This window comes from Cyanistes caeruleus, chromosome 1 (genome assembly GCF_971803275.1).
Source record: "Cyanistes caeruleus chromosome 1, bCyaCae1.hap1.1, whole genome shotgun sequence".
Classification (NCBI taxonomy): domain Eukaryota; kingdom Metazoa; phylum Chordata; class Aves; order Passeriformes; family Paridae; genus Cyanistes; species Cyanistes caeruleus.
The window spans coordinates 48,098,423-48,124,062 of NC_141701.1; the positions used below are offsets into that span (position 1 = coordinate 48,098,423).

General features: G+C 39.7%; 1 protein-coding gene across 2 annotated transcripts in view; it reads right to left on the minus strand.

Annotated features, from left to right (window-relative positions):
• Positions 1 to 25,640, minus strand: part of COLEC12 (collectin subfamily member 12) — a 95,178-nt gene that overhangs the window by 11,546 nt on the left and 57,992 nt on the right. For both annotated transcript variants that reach the window (XM_086890954.1, XM_086890955.1), the window contains 2 exons: positions 6,717 to 6,839; positions 1,436 to 1,534 (listed from right to left, as the gene is read on the minus strand). In XM_086890954.1, coding sequence (XP_086747080.1) covers positions 1,436 to 1,534; positions 6,717 to 6,839 — 222 coding nt within the window. The remainder of the gene's footprint in view (positions 1 to 1,435; positions 1,535 to 6,716; positions 6,840 to 25,640) is intronic.

The following is a 25,640-nucleotide window of genomic DNA, read 5'->3' on the forward strand; positions in this document are numbered from 1 at the left end:
GCTTTTGTCTGGTGTGATTGAATGAGTCATGATGGCAAATGTCAAATGATGGCTTGTGAGACCACAGCCTGAAGTGTTTATGGAGTCTTTTGAGGATGGACATTTTCCTGAGCACAGTTCCTCTCCCTGCTGCTTCTCTCACTCCCAGATCTTCTCAGTTCTGACTCTGTGTTTACTTCTTGGCTATAGCTCAAATTATACTGTGTTCCTCCACAGCTCTGACAACTGCCAGGTCCACATACAGCTAATCCCTGAAGGCCTGTCTTCCATTCACCACATGCTTTTATCTTCCTGGCTCTACAGCACTCCTCTTACTTTTATGTCCCCTACTCAAACTGCTTGAGAACATTCCTAACTTCCTCCAAGGCAAGTCCACTTAAATGAGAACTGATGATCCTGAGCATCTCACTGGGCACCCATCCAGCAGCATGTAAAAATGTACAGGCATGAAAAAAGCAGAAGTGCTCCAAGTTGTGAAAATTTAATCAGCATAATATAATAACCCAAATAGAATCCAAAAGGCTGCATGAGCTTTAAAGTATAACATTTACTTCTGTAGATATGTCAGTAAAAGAACATGTCACTGAATTACCCCACATCTTTGAACTAAATGCAGTGTGTAAATACTTTAGAAGCCAGCTCCTTTTTGAGGGAAAAAAGTTGTAAAAATTTATAATCAAGCTGAAAGCAAGGAAGTTTCCCTAGAAATACATGTCTCAATATATGGTTTACAAAACTAGACAAAATTTATTTCAAGAATCACATGCATGTATGTGTATATTAATACTTCTATACTAAAAACTATATGTCTATGTATAGGAAGAAAAGTAAAAAGGTACACTTAGAGAGTAGAATCTTTATCCATGATTTTTTTTTTTACATCTTCCTGAAAATTGAAAACTTGGGATAGACCCAAACAGATAATAATCTTATGTTCTGTATTTCCTTAGATGATCAAGAAATAATTTATGGAAGTAATACACTTGCCTCAGACATAAGAATTTTGAATAGCTGCTTATTTGTGTACCTCGTAAAATGGCCTTTAGCTTTGAATCTTAATTGCTAAAACAGCATCAAGATCACTGGGTGACAGGTGCTCATTTTATGTAGAATCTTTTGTGCTGTAGAACAGCTTCTGCTAATGTTTTATATCTCTACCTCAGAGAAGATTCTCTCCTGAGGACATTTAAGTGTCTCTTTATTTAAGTATAAATGCTTTCAGAGTGACTTCAGTGGGAAGTATTCTTAGAAAGTTCTTCTAAGTAGAGCTGATCTGAACTATTTTAAAGTATTTTCCCATGTACTTGAGGAACTGGAATGGAAGTACTGTATCTTGTCATAGGGAGAGATTTTTCAGACAAATTTCCTGCCTCAATCTGCCAGGAGAACACCCCAGGTCCATAATACAAAAGGACTTTGCTTGTGTGTAGATTACCTAATTTCTTCAGATCACTCTCCACTTCTGTAAGCTTTTCTGTGTATCTTCTGTGGGATGTTTCCAGGCCACCTGTCACATTGTCCATTTTTTCTACAACTAGGGGAGAGAGAATAGTATGTTATGGAAAGAAGAATAGGGAAATAATGAAAAAAGACTAGTAGACAATAAAGCAAACAAAACCTCACCCCACTACCAGCAAACAGTAAAAAAATAAAACACCTTAAAATTGCCTTGCTTGCCATTACACTCTGCTGTTGCTCTGTGAAATGTTGGAAGCATAAGATCCTATGTGCTGGTGGACCCAGAATTCTACTTCTTCAGTCTGCCAGCAGTCCCTAAACATTTTTTTTTGCCCATGAGCAATCTCTCTCCCGAATGAGGAAATCCCTCTTTGTGGGTTTTCCTCGCAAACAAAGCCCTTTTCTTTTAACAGTATTTCCATGCTTCAAGGACATTGCCGTGTGGCAAAGGAGAACTGATTGTGTGAAAGAAGACTTCCTTTAATTTTGCTATGAGCCATTTCTCCTTAAAAAGAAATTTTTTTTTTCTTGTGCCTTTCCATCATTAAAAGTTGCCACCTGGATAGCAAATTTAGGACTGAGAAAGTAACTACTACATATTTCAGGGGGTTTAAACATATTTATAATGGTACAGATCACACAAAACAGTCTTGAAATTATTCTGCCTCATTAAGATTGAAAGGATGGTCATTCAGGAAGTGCAGATTTATGACTGATGTGCCTTTTGTTTTGCAACGCCTGAGTACTTTTCTTGTCACTGAGACATTCAATTATTTGATGAGATTAATATGGAAATGGAAAAAGCAGAGCAACAAATAAACAGTCTGAGTTGTCTTCCAGTTGCAAAAATGTGAAACACTTGCAAGGTTAGAGGTAGCCTACAGCTTTCACATAAAACTTTGTCTAATAGCCTTTTGCATTCAAGCCACAACCAGGGGTAGAAATTGTTTCTCATCATGAGATTATTTAGATTATTTTGCTGCACTGGGAGCAGAATGGGTCTGTAACAATCCTGGGAGAGGCTACACAAATTATTATGCCAGCTCCTTCTTTCGAACAGAAGAAATAAAATGTTTCCCATGTTTTGAGGTTCTGTAAACCTGTGTGGAGTAGGGGTACTTCTAATTCTTTCTGTTTGTGGAATGGTCTGCAGCTAGGAAAGAGTTTCATAAAAAATGTTGGTATGTAAAGATTTGGGTTTTCACAAGAAGTGAAATTTAGGGATGTTTTGCTGCTCATGAGTGACTACATGAATCCCAGACCTTTAAAGTGTAGTCTATCAGGTGCTCCTTCTTTATTAACTTTTGCATTTGTTTTTCTGATTCTGGGTAGTTACACAGGAGGCTTTTACCTCCTTGCATCCCCAAAACCAACATGAGAAAAACAGACCAAAACTATCTGATGCAACAGCACTGAGGAGTTACAACAGAGAAAAAGTTTCAGGGTCTTCAGAGAGACCATACACCCTTTGGTGAATTGTCTGCCTGCTCCTTTCTAGGCTGCTAACAAGCCAGTAAAAAAGAGACTCTACTATGTGTGCAGTCAGTCAGAGTGTGGCTTTCTGTATTTGAGATGATGACAGATTGCTTGCTAAACACCAGACCCAGGCTACAATAATGGCTTTGCTTTTTCAGAGGGACAGTTGCTCAATAACTTCTGCTTTAGAAAGCATTTTTCTCCCCATTATAACACTAATTTTTCACTGGTTCTTTTGCCCATTAAAGTTGCCAAAATTCTACATGCCATTTTTCCTAAATGAAGACAGAGTTGATTCTCTGTTTGTCCTGCCCTGCTGTCTTCCAGGCTGGAGCCCAGAAGAGGAAAGGTCCCCCAGCTACTTCTGACACTCCACTGGTATCTGTATAAACCTATGCATCACATGCAGTGACAGTGAGGACTTGGCTTTTCCTTCCGGCTCTAGGCAGCTCCTTATTCAGTCTGTGGTGCTCTCCTTTGTCTACACATGTTTCACTGCCAGGGCATGGCTCACTCTGGGCACTTAGAAGGACCTTATGAAATCATCTGTATTTAAAAAGCAGGCCTAATTCAAGTGTTTCTGCTGAATCAGTGCCTTGACTAGCACTGTCACATCACCTATGGTTCTTGTTAATCCAGATTTAGTGTAATATTTAACTGTTTTCCCCAGTTAGACAACACACTTGGAGTTGGAAAATTAATATATATTATCAGTAATTAAAAGAAAAATGTAATTTCTTCATTTTGCTGTCCAAATGAATGCAGTTTGTACTTCAGATCTGAAGTTTGTAAAACTAAACAATCATATAACAAGTATGTTTTCATGGTTGAATGAAATCTAACACTGGAAGCTTGAGTTAAAATATAACCCTGAAGAGTCCAAAGCAAATGAAATCAGTAGTAATCCTATCAATAAGTAGTAGTCTGGCAGTTAAATGAGACTAAAAAGAAGTAATTATACAACAGCATACGGTATTTTCATTGTTCAAAGTGATAAAAACCTCCCAAACCACCCAACTCCAGCAGTAGAAACAGAAGAGGTCTCTGCAAACAAGACTGCAGGGTTAGCTCTAGGGCTAAGCTGCCATCTCATAGATAAACCTATGCAAGTATTTGCTTTATACTGGGATGGGATCTTAGCCTCCTTGCACATACATATAAAGTATGTGCAAAAATTACAGATTGCTTTATTAATGTTTTAAAGAATAATTTGTCTTTTCAAAGCAGAATACTAAACTTGACTTGTTATTCCTTCATGTTTTGTTTCCCTGTTATTCATTCATGTTTTGGTTTTGGGTTTCTCAAACATACTATGTAATTTTTACCACTAGTTTGGAGGTTTGTTCTGTGTTGACTTTGCCTCCCATTGAGTTACGTTTTTGCTTGCCATATTTAATTCACTGATTACTAGTTTTAATGTTTTAAATCACAAAGGATATTTAAATGCGAAGTAGGAAATTAAAGTTTTAAAAGTAGTTTTGGGCTTTATAAACATAAGTGTGGGAGGCAAATTTAATGGAAACTTAGCTAAGAGACTGAAAGAATCCCTGATGCCAGCAGAATTCCTTCTTTCAGTGTAATATTGCAGTAAAAAAGACAAGCCAAATTCTGATACAGAGAGGCGAGTTCAAGAACTCTATACTTGTATTCTGAGTTTTGTTCTCCCTTTAAGGTCTGATCCTTTCTCAAGAATCAAAACTATTACAGTAATTTATTTGAATATGTACTGTCAGCTGGAGTTTTATCTAATTTATGTTTTCCCTGCAAATCAGCACGTGGGTACCTTGAAGACAAGGCACTTAAACTGCAGGTACAAAGGGCAGAATTAATACCTGACATATGAACATTTACTGCTTGGTGTTACAGAAGGAATACTTGGATTCAACAAGACTTTTGTCTCTTTGCCTCTTTTCCTTGGCATCCAAATGTTGCAGTCACCAAGCTGGTGAGCAGTGGAGCAGTGGTCACCAAAATGTCTTAGGGTCAAGATATGCATTATCCACCTTCCTACAATCCCTTTTACATTTATTTGTGAAAGAGGGAATTCTTTTGTCCTTTTCCTGGATAGCTGTGATTTTGTACTGCTATGACAGAAAGACTCATCCCTGGTGAATGACTGCTCATTTTAAGAAGGAAGTTTAGAAATGAGTGAAGCAAAGTTTGAGCCTCAAGAAGAAAGCAAAGCCTGGGGAAAAGATGGTGCTAGGGGCTCCTATAGAGAAAGAAGCTTGAAAATTAGATTGAAATGAGGAAGACAAACTCCTCAAAAAGTCTTCTGGACAGATTCCTTATTGCTACTGCTTCCTCCACACATGTAATCATTTGCCAAAGCAAGATAAAGAGCAGTAGTCTCTCAAAAAGATATTCTGCATCTGATGCTGAGTGAGGGCTGAGTCTTTTGGGAAGCCCCAGAACTGACAGCCTTACATAAAACTCTTGAGGGAAATTTTGCTAAATCCCAGTCATTTAGTGGCTGGGTTAAGTCTGGGAAGATCCCATTCTCATCTGATGTAAGCAGATCTCTGTAGATTTATATCTGCAAAAGGCTTCCCCTAATCCATGTGACCAAATGATCTTATATTTATAGATCAAGAGTAAGTTTTTGAATCCTGGAAGGTTTTTTGTCCCTCAAAATCTGACTTCCAGAGACCAGTTAATTCAGGAGATGTATACACATACATGCACTGCATTTTTTTTCATTTGATGTAAATTTGCCACTTTCTGTCTTCTTTATCATGAAACAGGATTACCTAAATCTCTCTATCTATTCCTCATATTCTCTCTTCTCCCTGGATAAATCTTCCATCTAAACCAAATAGCTTTAATTTTCTCCCACTCAAAACTGTGCCAAATCCTCTTAAATAATTATTTATCCTTTCTATTTCTACAATTTCCTTTTCTTTCCCTGGCAAAGGACCAGAGGTGATGTCAGCTGTGCTATGAGCGCAGCTGTTGGCAGCACAGGATGCACTGCATGCTAATCACATGAATATTTACCTAGCTGTTTGGAGGGGCTCTGAAGCTACTCTCAGAGCCATACTCAGACAGGTAGTTTAGAGCTAGTTAGGTTTTCTCTGCAACAAGCTGTGAAACCCTGTTATAATGCTCACAGTGATATTGTTTGCGTTCCTTTTCATACAAGAAATTCACATTCATTAATGTATTATACCTGTAACTGCACAATAAGCAGGTATTTATATCAAAACAGTTCTATAAATGCCTAAGTGGCTATAGTTAATTTGTGATAAAGATTTATAGGAATTTTTAGCCATGTTTCCCAATGTGCCCAACCAATAACTTGCACAATGAAATTCTCTCTATTACTGGGTTGCTCAACTACCAGAATATTTGAAATTACTGTTAAAAATGTCTAAATGTCTTGTTCATCACAGTTATTGTGGATAGTCAATACACTGGCACCTCCTGGTTTTTCTTCTTCCAGATATTTCAAAGTAATATTGATCCTACATTTTGTTCCTGTGATAAATATTATATTAGTAAGATATTCCTGGCTGTTGCACATGTTACATAGCTTTGCATCTTCCAGTACTCCTTCTTGGTGGAGGGAATGATCATTTTGTTTTAACTTTCCTTTCAAATGTCTAATCTAGTTTCAAAATTTCAAAATTATTTGAAAGTGAAATTCTAAGGTTGTAGTTCATTATGTATGTACAAAAAGCCAACATTGCCCGTTGATATTTAGGCTAAAACGTGACAAATTGGCTAGCAATGTGTTTGGACTCCTGTCTGAAAGTAAAATGTTGGTCTCAATGCATACATACCTTTGTATCCCAGAATGGCTACTGTGATTGTTAACAAGGCACATAAAATGTATAATAAGATGATAGAGAACTTCAGTGCCCAGTTATTTTTACACTTGGTACATTGGCTCCCCTCCTGAATACCTGCAACAGAAGATATAAAGAAATTTTAAAACAATGACAAAGAACACATTGCTGGGTTTGTCTCCCCATTTCCTTTTCTCTTTTGTTTCCTAAAGAGCAAATTATTTATCTAAGCAGATGATGTTTACGTATGGGGTGCCTATTTGCCTATGCTGCCAGGATAAAACATCATGGTGATTAAAATATCCGCTCAGTCAAACAACTACTTTGGGATTTTAGCATGTGTAAGAGAAATAGGTTCTGCTTCACTGGAAAACCTGTGGCTTTCCTGAGAGATGGCTATTTCCTGATTGTGCTAACAAGACTGGTGAGCTTTGGAAATAAATCCTTTATTAGCATCTCCTGGCAGAGGAGATGCATCACACTGCAGCAGCTCTTTCTTAGCATTTGGTATCCCTGTGGGGGCAATAAGACACAACAAATGTTCTGGCAGAAAAAATCCACAGAAATAAGAGTGCATTGTGAAAACCTGGTAGGAGTAGTTCTGCTTTGTAACAATCACCACAGAGAGTTGCCATGCAAACACTTTCTTTCCACAATGAGAGATGCTTTTTGCGTATTTTTGGGGGGCTTTGGAGAACATTATTTCCACAGAAAAGAAGGGGTGCTTTACTGACACAGCCATCCTTACATCTACAGAAAAATGCTGGTGAATTTCTCTTTGTGGACAAGTTTAAGAAAGATGCCCTCAAATTGATGAAAGAAAACAGAGCTTTACTATTCTATACTCAAACTTTTTTGCAGAACGTCTTAATATCTTTGAGTCAACTTTCTTCTTTTGTGCTCCCTGGGAATAGCTCAAGAGCTTTGGAAGAATAGCTTATTAATCAGAAGCACAAATGTGTAAAAACCTGAAAACTGGACTGATGTGCTGGAAGAAATAGGTGGGATTTATCTGTTTTTGTAACGTGTGTTAAGCAGGCCAGGATTAATATAACTTTCTGTGTCTGTCAGAAAATGCATTTCTTTGATATTTCACTCTATTTGTGTACTATTAGGAGAGTCCCACAGGAAAGCTTTAAGCTCTAATAAATTCTATGTACCAGATTACTTAACTAATCAAAACTTGCTCTGTAGCTTTTTATGAGTAACTTATATTTCCCCTGAGGCCTAATGCACAGATGATTTTACTTTTCCAAACTCATGACCTTCTCTAGAGTGTTTTTTTGTTTTTCATTTTTTTAAAGAGGAAAGTACAGGGCACTTTCTTTGGGTTCAAGGAGGATGGCTGACCAACATAATGAGTTAAGTCAACTGCATTTCTTTCTCCAGTGACATTTTCCAATGACTTCCTTTAAACCTAAGGTACTTGAAGAAGGAAGGATTACCATAGTGGAGTGACTGAGGAAGAGGATTTATACAAAGTTTATGTGACAAAGCATTTTCTTCAATCCTCTTTGCACATATACTCACTGTGGCTAAGGCAGAAATCTTTTGCAGGTCTTTTCCACATTGCATCATCACGTGTTTTTTCTAAACTTTTTAGGTGTGACATCACATTCTGTTGCCATGTGATGAAAGTGATGTCATAGATTTGGGTTCCTTGTGGTTTAGGCATAAGACAAACTGGCAACATCTGGTTCTTTTTTCAAGAACATTATGGGAAAATGAGACAAAGGCTTGTAAACAAACTCAAGAACAGAAATTCCAGAGGGTAAAGGCTTCTCTTCTGCCTGTGAGGTGGGAAGGGAGGGAGCTGGCACAGAGACAGGCAGTTGCATAGCCCATTTACTGGTGACATGGATTTGCAAGGGTAGTAACTCCTGCACCACAAAAGAAAAAGTGAAGGATTCATAATTCAGTAGTCAGGTTAGCTTATGGATCCTGATGCATGGGCTGGCTTGCTTTCTTTGCTTTACAGTCTCATGGAGTTTGCTGGTGAGGAAGCTCTAATTGCTGGAAAAGCAGGAAAGGGAAAGTGCAGTTTTCTAAAGGTTTGCAATAGGTATTCAGAGACTGAAATGATTTCACAGTAGTAACTTGGTGGTGTCTAGAGCACCATTTTGCTGGTCTTAGCTGGTGCTAGTGGGCTTACTGAGCCCCTGTGCCCTAAATGCAAGGTTCCTTTGCTGAAGGTTTTAAAATTCAGATTCCAATTTGGTTGTCTTTGAAAGTCTCACATATCCAAAAACAAGCTGGGGGCAAAACTCACATCATATTCACTTTCTACATGCACAGATAAACAGAAAGCTTGATCCTTCTTATTTTAATGTTAATTGAAGCAGGCCTAGATCCTTATCTGGGAAGAATGATGGACTGCAGAGGTACAAAACACAGAGAAAGGCAGAAGTAAAAACAAAGCCTTTGGCAAGCAATTGCACAATGAAAAGTTTCACTTGATAACTGTCTCATATTAAGATTACTCATTTTATGACATGACCTGCTTTCTGTCACTGTACTCCGGCTTCCTGGGTAGTGTAACGAGCTGAAACTTCATCAATGTCACTGGATGTATTGCAGTTCAGCATCAAGCATCATGTCTGTCCCAGTGCTTTACAGGGATCTATTTTCACTTGTCTCAACCCTCTCTACCTCTGCTTCAATTAAACAGCACTTCAACTTTTCGGAACTTTTTTAGTTTCAGTGTACTTCAAACTGACATCAGAACAGCAGCCAACAAAATCCAGACCTTTCCATCCTTTAACAGTCCAGCACAGTTGGTATCAATAACACAGGCACATCATACTAAAACCATCATACAGGCTGGAGTGATTCCATTAACTAACTGGCCTGGACCTGTGTATTGCATTCCTTACTGGGGCTTTCTGCCTGTCAGCCTAAAATTACATCTGACTGCCAATGAACTCCTGCTACCCTCATCTAACATGACCTGGGTCCAGGGCTGGAGTGAAAAACCAGGGAGCTCTAATAGGCTCCTTTGTTTTCTTTTACCTAGGATGCAGTAAGGTCTTTCAGAGAAATGATATCTGTTCTTTATTGCAAACATGTAGTGCTTAACTCTGCTGCTAGTAACACGTGATTTTCTAGTTTACTAAACATATAAAAACTACTACAGAAATACCAAAGATATAGGTACCCCTTGAAGAAAAGATGTGGAAGACCCATTCTGATGTCTTTCTGAGCAATTAAATATATCAGGCTATATGCAAAGGCAAAAGCCAGGGAGGCAACCCTCTCTGTATAGGAATTAAATACAGTATAACCAGGGCTCCCCAAACTCCCCAGCACACACTCTGACTTCAAGTTGCCCTGTTATTCTTTCCCACTACCTTCCTTAAGGATCATGCCCAAATAAGACTGATCTGATAGAGGAGATGCATTTAGCTCATGTTGTGAGGACACATTTTTATTCAAAGCTTCTTCTGAAACGATGTGATAGCCAAAATACTAGGCAACAACAAATGGAACACAATTAAAAATGGTTACTGTGATTACACAAAATCCAGCAGGCTGGCATAAAATCATGAAGGTTTACCACAAAAGCTGTGAGTTGAGGTTTGAAAGAGCCCATGCTCAGGCTTTAATTTGGCAGAATTTCTCCAATTTTATCCACTCGACTGCTTGCTGTTATGACTGACATAAAGTTCAGAATTCTTCCAAGAGATGTATCACATCTCATCTAGAAAGCTCAAGACTAAATGGAAAGACCCTACACACATATCCCATTGACAGAACAAATGTAAAACCTGCAAAAGGGTGTTCTTGGCTGAAGCCAGCTCTTCTCCATTTGTTAGTGATGCTCCTAGTGCAGCACACTTCTCCCTGTGTCCTGTACACGTGTTTTCAATGTTGGTCTGCTCCCAGACATTTGTCACTGACTTCCAAACCCAGGGAGCTGGGGTCACTTCCACATGACGTGCATTTCTCACCGCCAATTTGATCAATATTTAATAAATATCAGATGGGACACAATGTGCCTCATTTCACTGGACACATGCTTTTTTCCATTCCTTTCCCTGACTTATTTTAATAAGAACTCTGGTTTTTCTGCCTCACTGTTGGGAAGACATCTGGCCAAACAGACAGCAACCTAGTACAAAGAGATCCTGCTGGCTCACATGCTTTGGGGACCCCCTTCTCTGCAAACCAAAATGCTCACAAAAAAATATGCAAGTGAGACATCCCCCTGTTACCAGGCTTTGTAGTATTTGTTTTTATAGCATTGCATTCCAGTGACTGAAGACTTTGTTCTCATGCAGGGGGTATACATCTGCAGATTCTTTTTGGGCTCCAAGAAGAGGTTTTGCCGAAGGAGGAGCTGTTTTTTTTTGGGTTTTATTTGTTTGGGGGATTTTTGTTGTTGTTGTTGTTTTGTTCCATGGCTTTAATGGGAGACTAAATATCTTTGCTCTTTGTAAAAACCTTACAAAAACCCCTGACTCCTCAACTGTATTACACTTCAGGAGCACAGCTTTGAACACTGGAATATGACATAAACACACTTTTTTCTTTCTTTTTTTTTCTGAAGAATTCTCTTACAAGTATTAGCCTCTCTGTTTTTTTCTTGGCTCTGGCTGCAGGATCATAGGTGGCCTCATAGTATTTCTGCTAGCAAATCAGTTTTGACAAAGATGCAAGGTTTCCTTCATAACCCTGACAAGAAATAAGAATAAGAATGATAAGATAAAGAAATGTAGTGCAGGAAATGAAAATACATTAGTTTGGAGGGGTTTTCCCCAGTGTGATTTACTGAAAAGAGATAACATCCTTGAATTTCAGAAGGAAGACTGCAAGCCTAGTTTGCAGCCTTCAAATGACTGTTTTCTCAAAGTTAATGTTTTCAAAACAGCAGTGGATCTAATACCTATATTTAAAGGAACCTGAGCAAACCATATTTAAACATCTAATTCAGGCCTCCTGCCCATAGCAGGGAGGCAGAAACTACATGATATTTGAGTTCTCTTCCAACATGAACAATTCTACATTCAATGTGTAACTACGAGTCAAATACTGAGAGGTAATTAACATTGCTGAGTTGCAACAAGCTCCCAGTGGTGTCTATCTCACTAGCAAAAGTAGGTGATCCCATGAGGAATCCATCTCTGGGTTTAAATATCAGTATGTTTTGAAAAACTTGTCTGTAAGTGCTTAAGTTCAGGCATCCAAGTGTAAAATGGTAGGTGTTTACTAATATGCATGGCTAGCAGTTGTGAAAGTAAGCTTGTCTCATAGGACAGAGAGGATTTTAAAGTTCAGGTATATAAGTGTTTTCATATATACATATACACAAACACATTTATGTTCAAATATGTGGAAAATATGTGTGTGTGTGTATGTTTTTACAGAGATTTGGTAATGACAAAACCCCAGCATATTGTATCAGCACACTAAGAAAAAGCAGGCAACAGCATCTTTGACAACAATAACTTTGTATAGGTTTGAGATTATTGGATCCAGCCAGCTACAAAATTCACAGTGAGATTTTTGTCTTCTCTTTTGTATTGTGTCACAGGTTATTAACCTACCCGTCATGAAAACAATTCCCATGATCCTTCAGGAATGGTTTTGTTGCAGTAAGGAAAACTGATGGTTCCATAAGCTGGCCCACTCCAGAAAGCAATTGTTCTTTATAATGGTCACAGATGGCAACATTTGAAACTGCCTCATGCCTTTTTAAATTATTGTTTTGAGACAAAACTAATTTCTTCAGTTTAGAGTATATTCTCATACTGTAAAAGCCGTAATTTGAACTACACATAAACTGACAACCCTACATGTTTCCTAGCTAATATGTAAAGGTCCACATCTCCTCCCATTCCACAGTTTTGGCAAGCCCTGTCTCCACAATGGCAATGGTCCTGCTCACCCAAATAGTGCAGTGCTGGCTTGTGGGCAGGTGGATTGCAACAGCCTGCTTAACTTAATAGTCAGATTTTTACAATGCCATTGGAAAAAACATTTAGCACAAACATGCTGTCACTTCTTCTGGAATTTGCTAGTTCTGCTTCTGGTTTTGTAATCAAATAGGGATAAATGCAAGCTATTCTTGCTTTGAAAAAGTTTCTGGTTATTTATTAGGAAGCAATTAAAGCAGCTAAACTCGAACTCTAAGCAGTGGGCATGTACTCACCTAACTTGTGCCAGTTTTTCTATGCCAGGTGGAAAATCATGAAGCATGGCAGCAAGACAGGCTGAAACAGCCACTCTATATTTCAAATAAACACTACAAGACACAGAGCTTCTTTCTTCAAAAATTAATAAATAAATGGACCCAATGCAAACCATCTCCACAGGTTTCTACAGTGCCCAGCATAATCTGATTGCCCTGCTACATAGCTGGCAGCTGGTGCAAATAACCTCTGGAGAGAAGAAAATACCTCAAAAGCCCAGTCTGAGAATTTGTGCCTCATGAGGCTGTACAGCCCCTACCACGGCCAGTGGTACCAGTTCCCTGCCATTTTATCCTGAACTTCACATTCAAGGTTTCCTATTCACCTGCAGCCCCTTTTTTTTCCAAGTACAAGGTTGGGGCAATCCCTGGTGTACATCAATATAGGCTGGGGCATGAGCAGATCAAGAGCAGCCCTGCCAAGAAGGACTTGGGGATGCTGGTGTACAAAAGCTGGACATGGGCTAGCAATGTGCTCTTGCAGCCCAAAAAGCCAAACACATCCTGGGCTGCATCAAAAGCACTGTGGCCAGCAGTGTAGGGAGGTGATTCTGCCCCTCTGTTCTGCTCTGGTGAGACCCCACCTGTGTACAATTCTGGGGTCCCCAGCACAGGAAAGACATGGATCTGTTAGAGTGGGGCCAGAGAAGATGATCAGGAGGGCTGGAGCACCTCTTCTACCAAGACAAGATGAGAGAGTGTGGACTGTTCAACCTGGAGAAGAGAAGGCTTCAAAGGAACTTTATTGTGGCCTTTTAGTACTTAAGGGGGCCTGAAAAGGAAGATGGGGACAAACTTTTTAGCAGGGCCTCTTGTGATAGGACAAGAGGAAATGGGTTTAAATGAAAAGAAGGTAGATTCAGATTAGATAAAAGGAAGATTTTACAACGAGTGTGGTGAAACAGGAGCAGGCTGCTCAGAGAGGTGGTAGATATCCCATCCCTGGAAACATTAAAGGTTAGGGTGAACAGGGTCTGAGAAAACTGATCTTGATGAAGAAGACCTTGATTGCTGAAGAGCATTTGCACTAGATGACTAACTTTAAGGGTTCCTTGCAACCCAGACTGCTCTATGATTCTTGCAGCTATATAATTATGTGGGACTTTCAGCTTGCATTCTAGGAGAACAACAGATTCCTAGACTCCTAAAAAATAGAAGTGGGGAGGAGTTGTTCCTTAAGGCTTAAGAAAATCAAAGACTCCACCAGGACTTTCATAATCCCACCTCTATAGAGCAACTCTTAACACAGAGGGGGCAATGCTGGGGCTGAGGCTGGCAGGGCTCGCCCTGTCCCTCATCCCCTAAAGTGGAAGGGGTGCACTTTGTCCCAAAAGTCCAGGGTATTTCAGTAAACATGAGGGATTTTCTTCTCTGGAACACCATGGGAAAACCCAGCCCTTGATGATCTGCACATTGCAGCCCAAAGCTCTGCACACAGGGACCATCAAGCAAATTCTCCTCCACACACCAGACCGAGTTTGTTGGAGGCAGCGGCCACTTCCCATAAATCAGAATCCCACATCTGACATAATAAAGAGCCTCAGAGGGCCAACACTATTATCTCTGGAAAGCTTTCAGCATAAGAAATACTTTATTCTATGTAATGTACACAAACCTTTTCATTAAAGGAGGGGAGAACCCTCATTTTCAGTCTGACCATCATCTCTCACTTATTTATATAACCCAGCCAGCATTTTCTCTCTGGCTTTGTTCATCTTTGCAGCAGTCCAGAGAATCACAATGAATTGTCAGAAATGCTAATTATACACTTCAACAACCACCACCATTTAATTATATAGTGTTACCAAACAATGTCCTACTGTGATTAAACACTAAATATTTTAATTGAAAGGATACAAAAAGCCCAACCACAACACAGGGTAAGCAAAGACTGCTGAGTATCTGAACTGTACGTTAAGCAAATATTACAAACAGAGCTGAAGAACCAGTGTGGTGAATTTTATGAAAAATCACTGATTTGCAATAGCTTAATGTCCAGCCATAACAATGTGGTAAGAATATCACACCAGCAGAGGGTCCAGCATCCCATAGGCTATTAGATTTAAAGACAAACCCAAACCAGAACAAACCTCAGAAAATGCTGGTGCTTTTAAATAACTGTCTGCAGCAAGAGAGATGTGTCTGTCCTCAGTTACTGAAAATCAAGTAAGGGATCACTCAATGCATGTCTCTGGAACTAAACCCAAAAATCTAATTAGGTTGTTCAAAATATGAGAGAAAAACTAGAACAGTTAAAAGAAGATAGAAATTATGCATGAGTTAAAGACCTGCTCAATGACAGGCAAGACAGCCATGATCCATGACAATAAAGAGCCTCTCTCAAACTCTGTCTCAATACAGAAGAATTTAGACTGATTTGCAAGAAGAAATAGAGCCAGATCTATAGGGAGATCAAAGCCAGATTTTTGCTTCCTAAACAAACAGCTTCCTAAAACAACCTGAAGATATTCCATTCAATGATTTGAATAAAACCAGACGTTACAGAGCATTAGCAAAGACACAGAAGGGATCTGTCTTTCAGGGTTGTGCCAGATGGCAAAGTAATGCCATTTTTGTCAAAGTCCAGGCCTTCCATTCTGAAAAAAATATGCTTCCTAATGAAACATAGATCCTAATTAAAATTATATAATTTGATGATTAATTTACATAATTTTCAAACTTAATTCAATTTACATTTGACTGAAGGGATGAAAATAGGTAACACACCCAAAGTGTATATTTTCCCTAAGATTCTCTAATTTTATAACACCGTATTCAGGTGTTAGTGATCCTAGTAATGGTGCTAAATGGTAAGCAGAAAAAGTGGTTACCTCCATGCTTTGTGGCTTTTGAGATACATTTCTTGAAGAGGGCAACATGATCCCCTCCATGGCTGTGAGTGTGGTAGGTGCCAAACCCACAGCAGTGCCTCCTGTGCTGCAGGGCCACTCACCAAGGACATGGTGAAGTCATCCAGAGCACAGGTGCAGAAATTATGCTCTTCACAGGAAGCTCTCACCTGTTATTTTACCATCTTCTGCAAATTTTAAATTTAAGGGGAATGCTAAAAACACTGGGTAAGTGTTTTAAAGAACAAGAAACAATGGGAACTCCAGCCATGCCCAACAAAGCAACATTTCTGTATCCACTGATGTTGCCACAAATGCTATTCCATTTAACTACAGAAATTAAACTTTTTATGTGCCTTCACAAGTTAAGTGGAAGTATTTGGCAGCCATCTGTTCCATGTAAGTTTCTGTGCACACATGCACCTCTGACATGGCTGAGGCAGGTCATTCATTTAAGAGCATTGTAAAATACCACGTGTTACAGCACCGTGTGCTTTTAGACTCTTGTAGCTCATACAAATCTAAACCAATTTTCACTCAGAAGCACAACCAGCATGCCTTTCTTATCAGGATTTTTTCTCTCATCTGCTACCCAGTGGAACGGAAGAAAATAGAGTTTCAACCATATTTGATAGCATAAAAACCATATTTACCTTTTTTTTGTTAGAGAAAAATACAGAGATACTTAGGATGAGGTTTTCAGCAGGGAAAAAAAAGTCACCTCAGACTAAACAAGTATACCAAACTTCATGCAGAATATAAAACCTGCAGATGTATCTACAGGTTTTGTTACATTCCAGCTGAAATGCTGCAATAAATGCTGGCATTAAAGAATTGAAAAAAAAATTAATCAAGATTTGACACCTCCAATTAATATATAGACCTTTATACACCCTTTTCTGGATTTAGTGGTAATGCTCCTGTTGCCTTCATTAAGAAGTACTCTGATATAAAAATTACCTCTTTTCCAACTGAAAAGCCTCTCTATGGACATCATTTGGAATTTAAAATGTTAATGTATGTGAAAAAAGAAAAGGTGAAAGTGTTTCTATACATACTGTTACTTAGCAGTTACACAGACCTCCTATTTGGAAGGTGACCCCAATAATGAAGAGGGCCACGAGATAGAATGCAGTAGGACCTCACAAAAAAGTGAGTTCACAAAACAATAGGTATAAGGAAGCCTGCTCTACTCTTTTAATTATGCAAATTGCCACTTCTGATTAGCCTTTTCCCTATGATATCAAGAATGCTTGGCTGAGATACCAATACCAAACTGAGAAGAAAGGATTCCCATCAGCACTGCACTGAACACAGGTCACAAAGCCACTCACTATAAATTAATTCCTAAGTTCCTGAGGCTGCATGTTCAACTACAGCAGAGAAATTATGTCCAGGTATAAGCACAGTTCCTCTGGAGGTGTGCTGCTTACTCCCCTCAGCTGAATTGAGACTCAGCATTAAATCACCTCCAAAGGAGAGGAGCTGTCAGGGCCTGGATTTATTTTTCACCTCACTGCCCTTCTAAAACCACTTGCTAAAGGTAGGGCTTTTTCCACAGAAATATTGCAGGCTTAATGGCAGACACAATAAATCCTGTTTCCACCCTTCAACATAATCAACCTCCCCCTCTGCCTCCTCTTCCAGAATCTTATATTTTCAAAGTGGAAGTCTTCCTCTGTGAAGTTGGATCTCTAGGTTAAGAAATTATTATGACCCAATGCAGCTCCCATCTTTCAGTTTTCTCATTCTGTTGTTCCCATTTCCCCCTCTCCTGTCTCCTTGTGCCCTGTTAGCATCTCTGACTCCTGAGGCCTCCCTAACTCTGGCTCATTCACACCTCATTAGCATCCAATTTCCTGGATAAAAAGCAGACTTAGAATGAATTCCTCAGGCAACCAGAACATTTTTTGAAACCCTTGTGCCAATGTGTAATGACTATGCAATATAAGGAGCAAACAGCCCTGATAAATTGATTTTTTCCACCTAATACCATCACAATTTCTGGGATTTTTCCCTGGTTAGTATTCACCCTTACCTAGAGAGGAAACTTTTATTCTGTAAATTATACAAGAGGTTTCCTGTAGAGAGGTGGGAGCATGGCTGGCGAACGTAATTAGTTTTCCCTCCTAGTAAAGCAGTAAGCAAATCTGCACTATCTTGACAAATGCTGGGAAATGATGAATTAAATCTGCTGGTTACAAGTGAGGAAAAGCCATGCAGAAGGACATCCAGAGCACTGCAGTCACAAAGATACGGAATTAACCAACAATTAGCCAACAAAGTGTTACCTGCCTACATAGCACCTACCCTGCTGCCTTCCTAATGTCAATGCAATCATTGTGTTAAGTGGGTGAAAACTCTATTGCAATCCAGAAAATACAGAAGCTGACAAATCCAATAAATGTTAAAACATTTGCTACACTTTCTACAAAGTCAACGACAATAATAATAATACCTGCAAAAATAATTATCTTTCTGAAGCATATATTACTTGTTACAATCCTTTTCCTGATAGCTTATGAAATCATGGAAAACCATGTCTTTGCAAAATATTTTTTAACAGAGCCTGGCAGTTTTAGGGTCTCTGTCTTCAGAGCAGTACAAGGGGAAGGTAGCTGCCATGAGGCCAGGGTCTCCTGAGATTCCACATCTTTAGATGGAAGACTAAGAATCTCGGAATCACAGAATCATTTTGGTTGGAAAAGGCCTCCAAGTTCATCGAGCCCAGCCTTTGACCCATCTCCACTTTGTCACCTACACCATGGCACTGAGTGCCACATCCAGTTGTTTCTTGAGGACCTCCAGGGATGGTGACTCCACCACCTCCCTGGGCAGTCCATTCCAATACCTGACAACCCTTTTGGTGAAGAAATTCCTCCTGATGTGCAGACTGAACCTCCCTTGGAGGGGGACACAGCTTGAGGCCATGTTCTCTTGTCCTGTCGCTTGCTGCCCGGGAGAAGAGGCCGACCCCCAACTGCCTACAGCCTCCTTTCAGGTGTTTGTAGAGAGCGATAAAGTCACCCCTGAGCCTCCTTTTCTCCAGGCTAAACACCCCCAGCCCCTCAGCCATGCCTCATAGGACTTACAAGTCTTTTAAGTCCGATTTAAGGTCTGACTTAAGTCAAGACTGAAGTATGACTTATTAGTCTTTAGTCTGGTAAGACTCAAGTCTTACCATGTATTTCAGTCTCATTGCTACAAGCTTTATCAGGGGATTGAGGCTGACAGTGAAAGGCTTAAATTGAACAAAATAATTTTCTTACCCAGATGACTAAATGAGAAACTTAGAACTTTTCACTATAAAATGTATGTGTTTTAATGGAGAAAATCCCAAGGCATTTTAATTAAGAGGCAGAAGGCATAATATAAATCTATAGTTACAAATGGGAATTTGTAAATTTTAATTCAGACAAAGAGACCTTGGGATTTTTTTCCCCTAGCTGACACATAAATCTATTATTAAAAGCTCTTGTGAAAGGTGCAACCCCATGCAATAAAAAACCCCAAACCCAAATATTACTTTTGTAATTACCAAATATTACTTGTGTTTCAGTGAAAGGAATCCCAAGGTAACTGAAAATCTGGAGGACAACTATTCAGGGAATATAGAGGGAAAGAGAGGGAAGAAGGAAACACTGAACTCAAACAGTCGATGTCTAAACTCATTTTGAAAAGTTATTCTGCCTGAAGTTAATGCCAAAGACTTTTGTACTGCAAACCTACTTTGGAACTTTCTCACTGGTTTCCGTTCTTCTTCTACACTTGTAACTTTAACACACTTTTAACTCTCCGAGGAATGTTGAGGTTCTCAAATAATGTCTGTAATAATCAGTTTCCTTGTTTTGATATATCACTAAAAATACAAAGAAAATAATCCCTTTCTGAACCTTCTGTAAAAGGTGGCAAGAACTTACAAAAGAACTTACAAGCTAATAATGACCATATTTGTGTCAAACCTTAATTTGAATTTCCATTCATCTTCCACCCCCCCCCCCCCCCATACAAAGATTTATTGGTCCTTGAAGGAAAAAAACAAAACAACCCTGAAACAAATCTGGGGTCAATATTTGACTTCAGGGTCAATATATCTTGCCTTTTCACTCTCAAAGAGGCCAATATCTGCTGTTATTTATGCCATACACTGCAGCTGCTCTTTTGAACTCCAGCAGAGAAATACATCACACCCTTGACCCACAGCCTTTCCAACTAAGTGTGGAGACACTATAATTTATTTGTTCAAAGCAAGTGTCAAATGTTTTTAGCACTAAACTGCACTAAACACTCTTGTTCCTTATCACAGCTTCAGTTACACAAGTGCAACCTCTGTGGCTTCCACAGACTTACATGCAATTTACATCAGTGCAGGTGTATCACTCAGCTAAGGAGCTGGAAAATGTTTTTTGTTCCATGTCAAGCTAAAAACGTAAAACAGAAGAGCAGGTGAAGCAGCCAAACTGGCAGCTCAGTGGAAACTTTGTTTTAAAAAATTAACACACACTATAACTATTTAGGGAAAATCCAATAAAATACAAAATAACTCTTCCTTGTGTCTTTGGAATCCACAGACATTTAGTCCCTGTAGTGCTCTGAAGTTTATATGTAATAGGCTGAAAAATAATTTTCACGTATTAAAAGTAAAAATATTTTCTAAAAAGTCTGTTTCTCAGCAGTTCTATTTGACTTAGTACATTTATTTCTTGGCTAGTTCTCGTATGCTAACTTTCAGTTCAATACAATTTTTTTCCATGGCTGAACTATATCCTCCTGAAAAGCAGAGCTGGAAATGTTGAAACCCATTAACTATAGCTAAAGGCACACATCACAAAAAGCAGAGTTCTCAGTGTGAGCAGAACCTTCTTTTTCAATGAAATATGTGCTCTGCTTGCTAAGCACACTTCATACCTCCTCATACTTTGAATCTTACTCCAGTCTCCAAAGGGAAGAATTATTTGAACACATTTGCTGTAGCCTTTTCACTTAAGAGACTAAGAGTTTTCACTACTTTTCATGTTCCTCTTGTTCTGCATTTCTTCCCCAATCCATGAGAAAAAATGGCATCATTTGAACAATGTGTCACTCTATTTAAATGGCTTAGACAAGACTTTAAAGCTGTGAAAACTAAGAGTTTCAAAAATATTTTTAATTAATGTATGTATTTATTTATTTATGATGTATTCTTCATATCCCACTATATAAATACTATATTTTACTGGTGAGATCAACACCTGTAAATTTTTAGATGAACTGTGTTGCACAGTTGTGCATATGACCCTAAAACAGTTTAAACTGCTTGATATGTGTCCTGGTAGTTCTTGTGTCAAAAGATGAGATGACACTCCTATAAATTGGGTAGTATAATTTGTTATGCAGGTTCTTCTCTCTTCCACTCCTTTTTTTGGCTGAGTGCTTTGTTAAAGAAATTTAAATGCACTTACAGAAATTTCCTCTAAGTGTTCTGCCAAGGTGCATGAGCAAACTCAGGTCAAAATTTTACTGTCCATGGATAGAAGCCAGAGGATAGAAGAGCACTTAATTTTTAATCATTATTTCATTAGTTAGTAAACTGCTTAGCTGCTCCAGAATATTTTGGATTGTATGAAAATGGCATGCAGCTTTGCAGGAAATCCTTCTTTGGCCTCTCTCAGTCACAGACTCAAAACCTTATAGGTTTCCCAAGGAAGCACAAAACTTAGCGCATAGCTAGACATAACGATGAGTACAGGGCAGCCATTCAGGCAAGCTGAGTCACAGGATAAACTGGGACCACATACGGGAAAGTTGTCGTTCTGATTGGGAACGGCGAGAAAGAATGACATAGACTCTCTAGGAGTCACAACACAAGAATTCCTCTAGTTTATTGCTCTAGGCTTGTCTTATAGACAGATACATGGAAAGTACAGAAAGGAAACTCTTATTGGTTAGCAAAGTGCTACATCACCATCATTGGTCAGTGGGGCTCACCACCCCCCTGACTTTCTCCTGCAAGGAAAACAAGAGGACAGACAAACAGCACCTGGCAGTTGTTTTCTGTCTCTGAGGATTGTTTTGAAACCCTCCTATGAAGTTCTCAGGCTAGCTTCTCAGGCAGGACTGAGAGGCCATGGGCCTGCAGTTTCTGCAGCTCCCTGCAGCTTGTTCCAAAGCTAGCATCCATAGAAAGTGAGTATCAGGGTATGGAGGAGTATGGTGGAAACAAATCACAAATCCTGTGTGCTGTTCATGGAGAGCAGTGGCTCCAAAAAAGATAACGAGTGAGATGACAAGAAGGCTACCAAAGCATTCCCACCATGATGTTAAGGATAAAAGGGCAGAGCCAGCTTCTTGGCTTGCTGCACGGAGCTGGACCAGCCTCGGGCACCTCAGCACTGATGAGAACTCAACACAGGGACTGGAAAAGCCCAGCTCACTGCTGCGGCTTCCAGCCTTCTCATGCTGGAGACAGTACTTGGAGGCTGGACAACCTTGGACCAGCTCTACAGCTCAGGGCTAGGCTAGTCATTCCAAGACTGAGAGAAAAGATCTCCTGGAGCTGGTGACCAAGGGCAGCTCCTGGTGGGGTCAGGAGCCTTGAGGGCCACTGGCTCCAAGGCGGCACATACACGAGGGAGCTAATGACCCTAATGTCCCCTGTGGCGAGGCTGCAAGTCACACCAGGTGTTTCCACCACTATGAGTCTTACCAGGAGCCTGGGGTTTACAGTGAGAGGCTTAAATTGAGCCAGATGCTTTTCATACTTGGAAGAAAACGTTAATTAAAAGAAAACCAGAAGACTTGGCTGGAAACTTGGGTGCTTTAGTGGAGCACTGTCACTAAAGGGCACTCTCATGAAGAGGTAGGAGTAACACACGTTCCTGGCAACAAGCTGGAAGCAGAGACTCCTCTTGGAAAAAAGGCAAAAATTGAAGCAGTGGGGGTGATTACAACTGGAACAAATTACCATCACAGGGGATTCCCTGTACTTCAATGCCTTTAGATCAAGCCCGACTCCTCATTTAAAAGATGTGTTTTAGCCAAAAACAAAGTCATTGGACTTTGTACAGGAGTAACTGGATAGAATTGCACAGCCTATCACACACAAGAGGTCAGAGCAGTTAAGTGCCTTGGCTCTAATCCCTACAGATGGAAATACGTGTGGCTCTGCTCTGGCCTGCTGCACACAAAATATACGCCTCTAGGGGAAGTTCATGGTGATGACAAGAAGCCTCACTGCCCCAAGGGGAATGTGTCTTTCAGATCCAGCTGAGCTCAGAATTAAAACAGATAACCCTCCCAGATGTTTTATGGCACTGGATGGAGACAGAAGATGATAAGGTTCACTGTATGTTGGAACATGAAAGGGTTTGGTTTTTTTCTTATAAAGCAGGTAAGAAGTCTGTTCAAGAAACAAAATAAAATGAATCCAAAAGAATAAAGGCTGGAGGCTAATTAAAAGCCTATTTATATTAATACAGGGGGAGAAACTGCCCAGGGATAGTTAATTATGTTGAATCATGCCTCTCTAATACTGCCAGAAAATGCTAAGAGCTTTGGTGAGCTATCTTTGACCCTGTTTGTTAAACAAAACTACCACATTGTTGCTTTTCCCCAGAGTGGGCACAGACATCTGCCTTGGGAGGCAACAACCAAGTCAAGTATATGTCTCTTATGCAGGGGTGAAAAGACACATTCCTCATCTTGACCTTTTTTGTTTCTTTAAAGCTGGTTCTTCCAGTCTGCTGGACTTTCTTCAGAGCTCTCAGCCAGATTCTGGGGGAACATTCTTTTTACCAAAGTGCAACTTTTCCCTTGAAGAGTATAGCGAGTACGGAAAAGTACAAGGGAAGAACAATATTTCAGCCAATTAATACAGCCTTGCAAAACATAATCATACTAAATTTTTACTGTTTTTACTAGTATGATTTACTATATAAACTAACGAAAGTTTGCTAATAATGCTAGTGTCTACTAAGAAAAACCCAGTATGGAAAGTAAGGCTTTAGGACCTGGATATGAAATAGAAGCATTATCTAGAAAACTGAAAAGGGCTAACTTGGACAGCCCTGTAGAAGCTGTTTTCTGAAGTACTACTTAAGATGGAGCTCATTTGACATTCACAGGAAACTTCTGAGATGCAGCTGGTCCCTGCAGTCCCTATCCTGAGTCCCTTCTGTTGTATTTGCACCATTACTTCCAGAAATGAATGAAATGCTGCATTTTGGGACAATTCAGTTACAAGCAAAAAAGGATAATGAATGATACAATAAATCAAACACCAGAAAATTGCTAAAAGTACTGGACAACTGTGCACAAAAACTTAAGCATTAAAACTTGTCTTCTTGCAAACTTCCCTTTATTCATATGTGCTGGGAAGGTTCCCAGAACTTGCAAGAGAACAGAGACAGAAATGGGGGGCTTTTGTCAGCTTTTCAGGGCATAACGGGTAATCAACACATCAGCCTTTTACAGCCAAGAAAACTGCCTCCTGTGAGCTGTGTCCTGGATCATTCCCCATGTTAGTCACAGCTGGGGGCGGCTTGTGCTCTGCTTCCAGCCACGGCTGCTGGGCTGGGGAAAGGGGTAAGGGCGCTTTTGGGAATCTGTCACGGAAGGGGGACAGTCACTGCAGGGAATGTGTGCCCACCTTCCTTCAGAACACTGCTTGAGGGATGCTCACGCTCTTCTGCAGCCTGTAGGTGTGCTACTGTTTTAGCACCTTTCTCCAGTAGACAGCAAACTGTGGAAAGCTGAGCACAGAGATATCCCATATAATCCAGTCTGACACTTACTAACAGAGAAAATGCCGCTGTAATACTGCGGGTGCTTCTTAAATGAACACTGTTTCATTTCAAGAAGGATGCTTTAATGTATTGCAAAAAGGAAGACTGAGGGCTTGTGTCTTCTTAATTCATCTGAACAGTACCTGGCAATCTTACAAAGTGAAAAAAAAACAACATTGCCTTGAATTTTCATTAAGGCTCAGTGTTTGGATTCAGTGCCAGTTCTCATTGACTCACCCCATCTTCAAGATAAGTTGCAGACTAATCTATTTTACTTTCATACAGCAGTGAGGCCAAATTACCTTTGAACCCGCTGCGGTGGAGCCTCGCAGAGTTAATGTCATCACGCAGATAAAACTCAGCCTAAAATTTGCTGTGCTGACTGATGTCCATTCCCTGGTTCCCCACCCTTTATCAAAAGAAAGAGAACAGTCCATCCTTCAGCTGTGTGTGAAAACCAGCAAAGACACAAGTTCCAAAATCTGTATTCTTTACTTAGCTTGATTGAGAGGCTTTAGTGAATGTAAATTTATTTTAACAGATTGAATTTTCTTAGCAGCTATTTCAGACTAAAACTCAGCTCTAAAAGATTGTTACCATGAATTAAGACATTTTTCTGTAGTGAAAATTCACCTCATAAATCAAGTCTGGTATTCATATGGCAGCACAGATGCGCCAACTCAACTTGCAGCTGTAGGGACTCAGAAAGCAGCAGAATTTGTCCCTAAATCTGCAACTGTTTGATGACAAAATGAATGTATTTTGACTTTCAAGAGAGCAGATTATTGGAAGATAATACAGAATTTCAGGATATCTAGTCCAAAACACCACTGCTGGTAAAAATGAAGAGACAGTGGAAATTAAGGGGTTTTCCTATCTCTGCTTGTATTGCAGTTTTTCAAATATATGTTCCTCTGCCTCCAACATGCTGGTCAGCAGGACAAACATTTCTTCAGTACTGACACACCATTCGACTCTGTGTCAAATATGGAAAAGAGTTGGTTTTGCCCCACAGGAATGCAAAGCACTTCCAGGTCCAGGGGAGTTACTAAATAAACAGCCTACATTTCAAAATTACCTGGGAACTCCTGCTGAAATTGGGACCATTCATCAAAGAGAG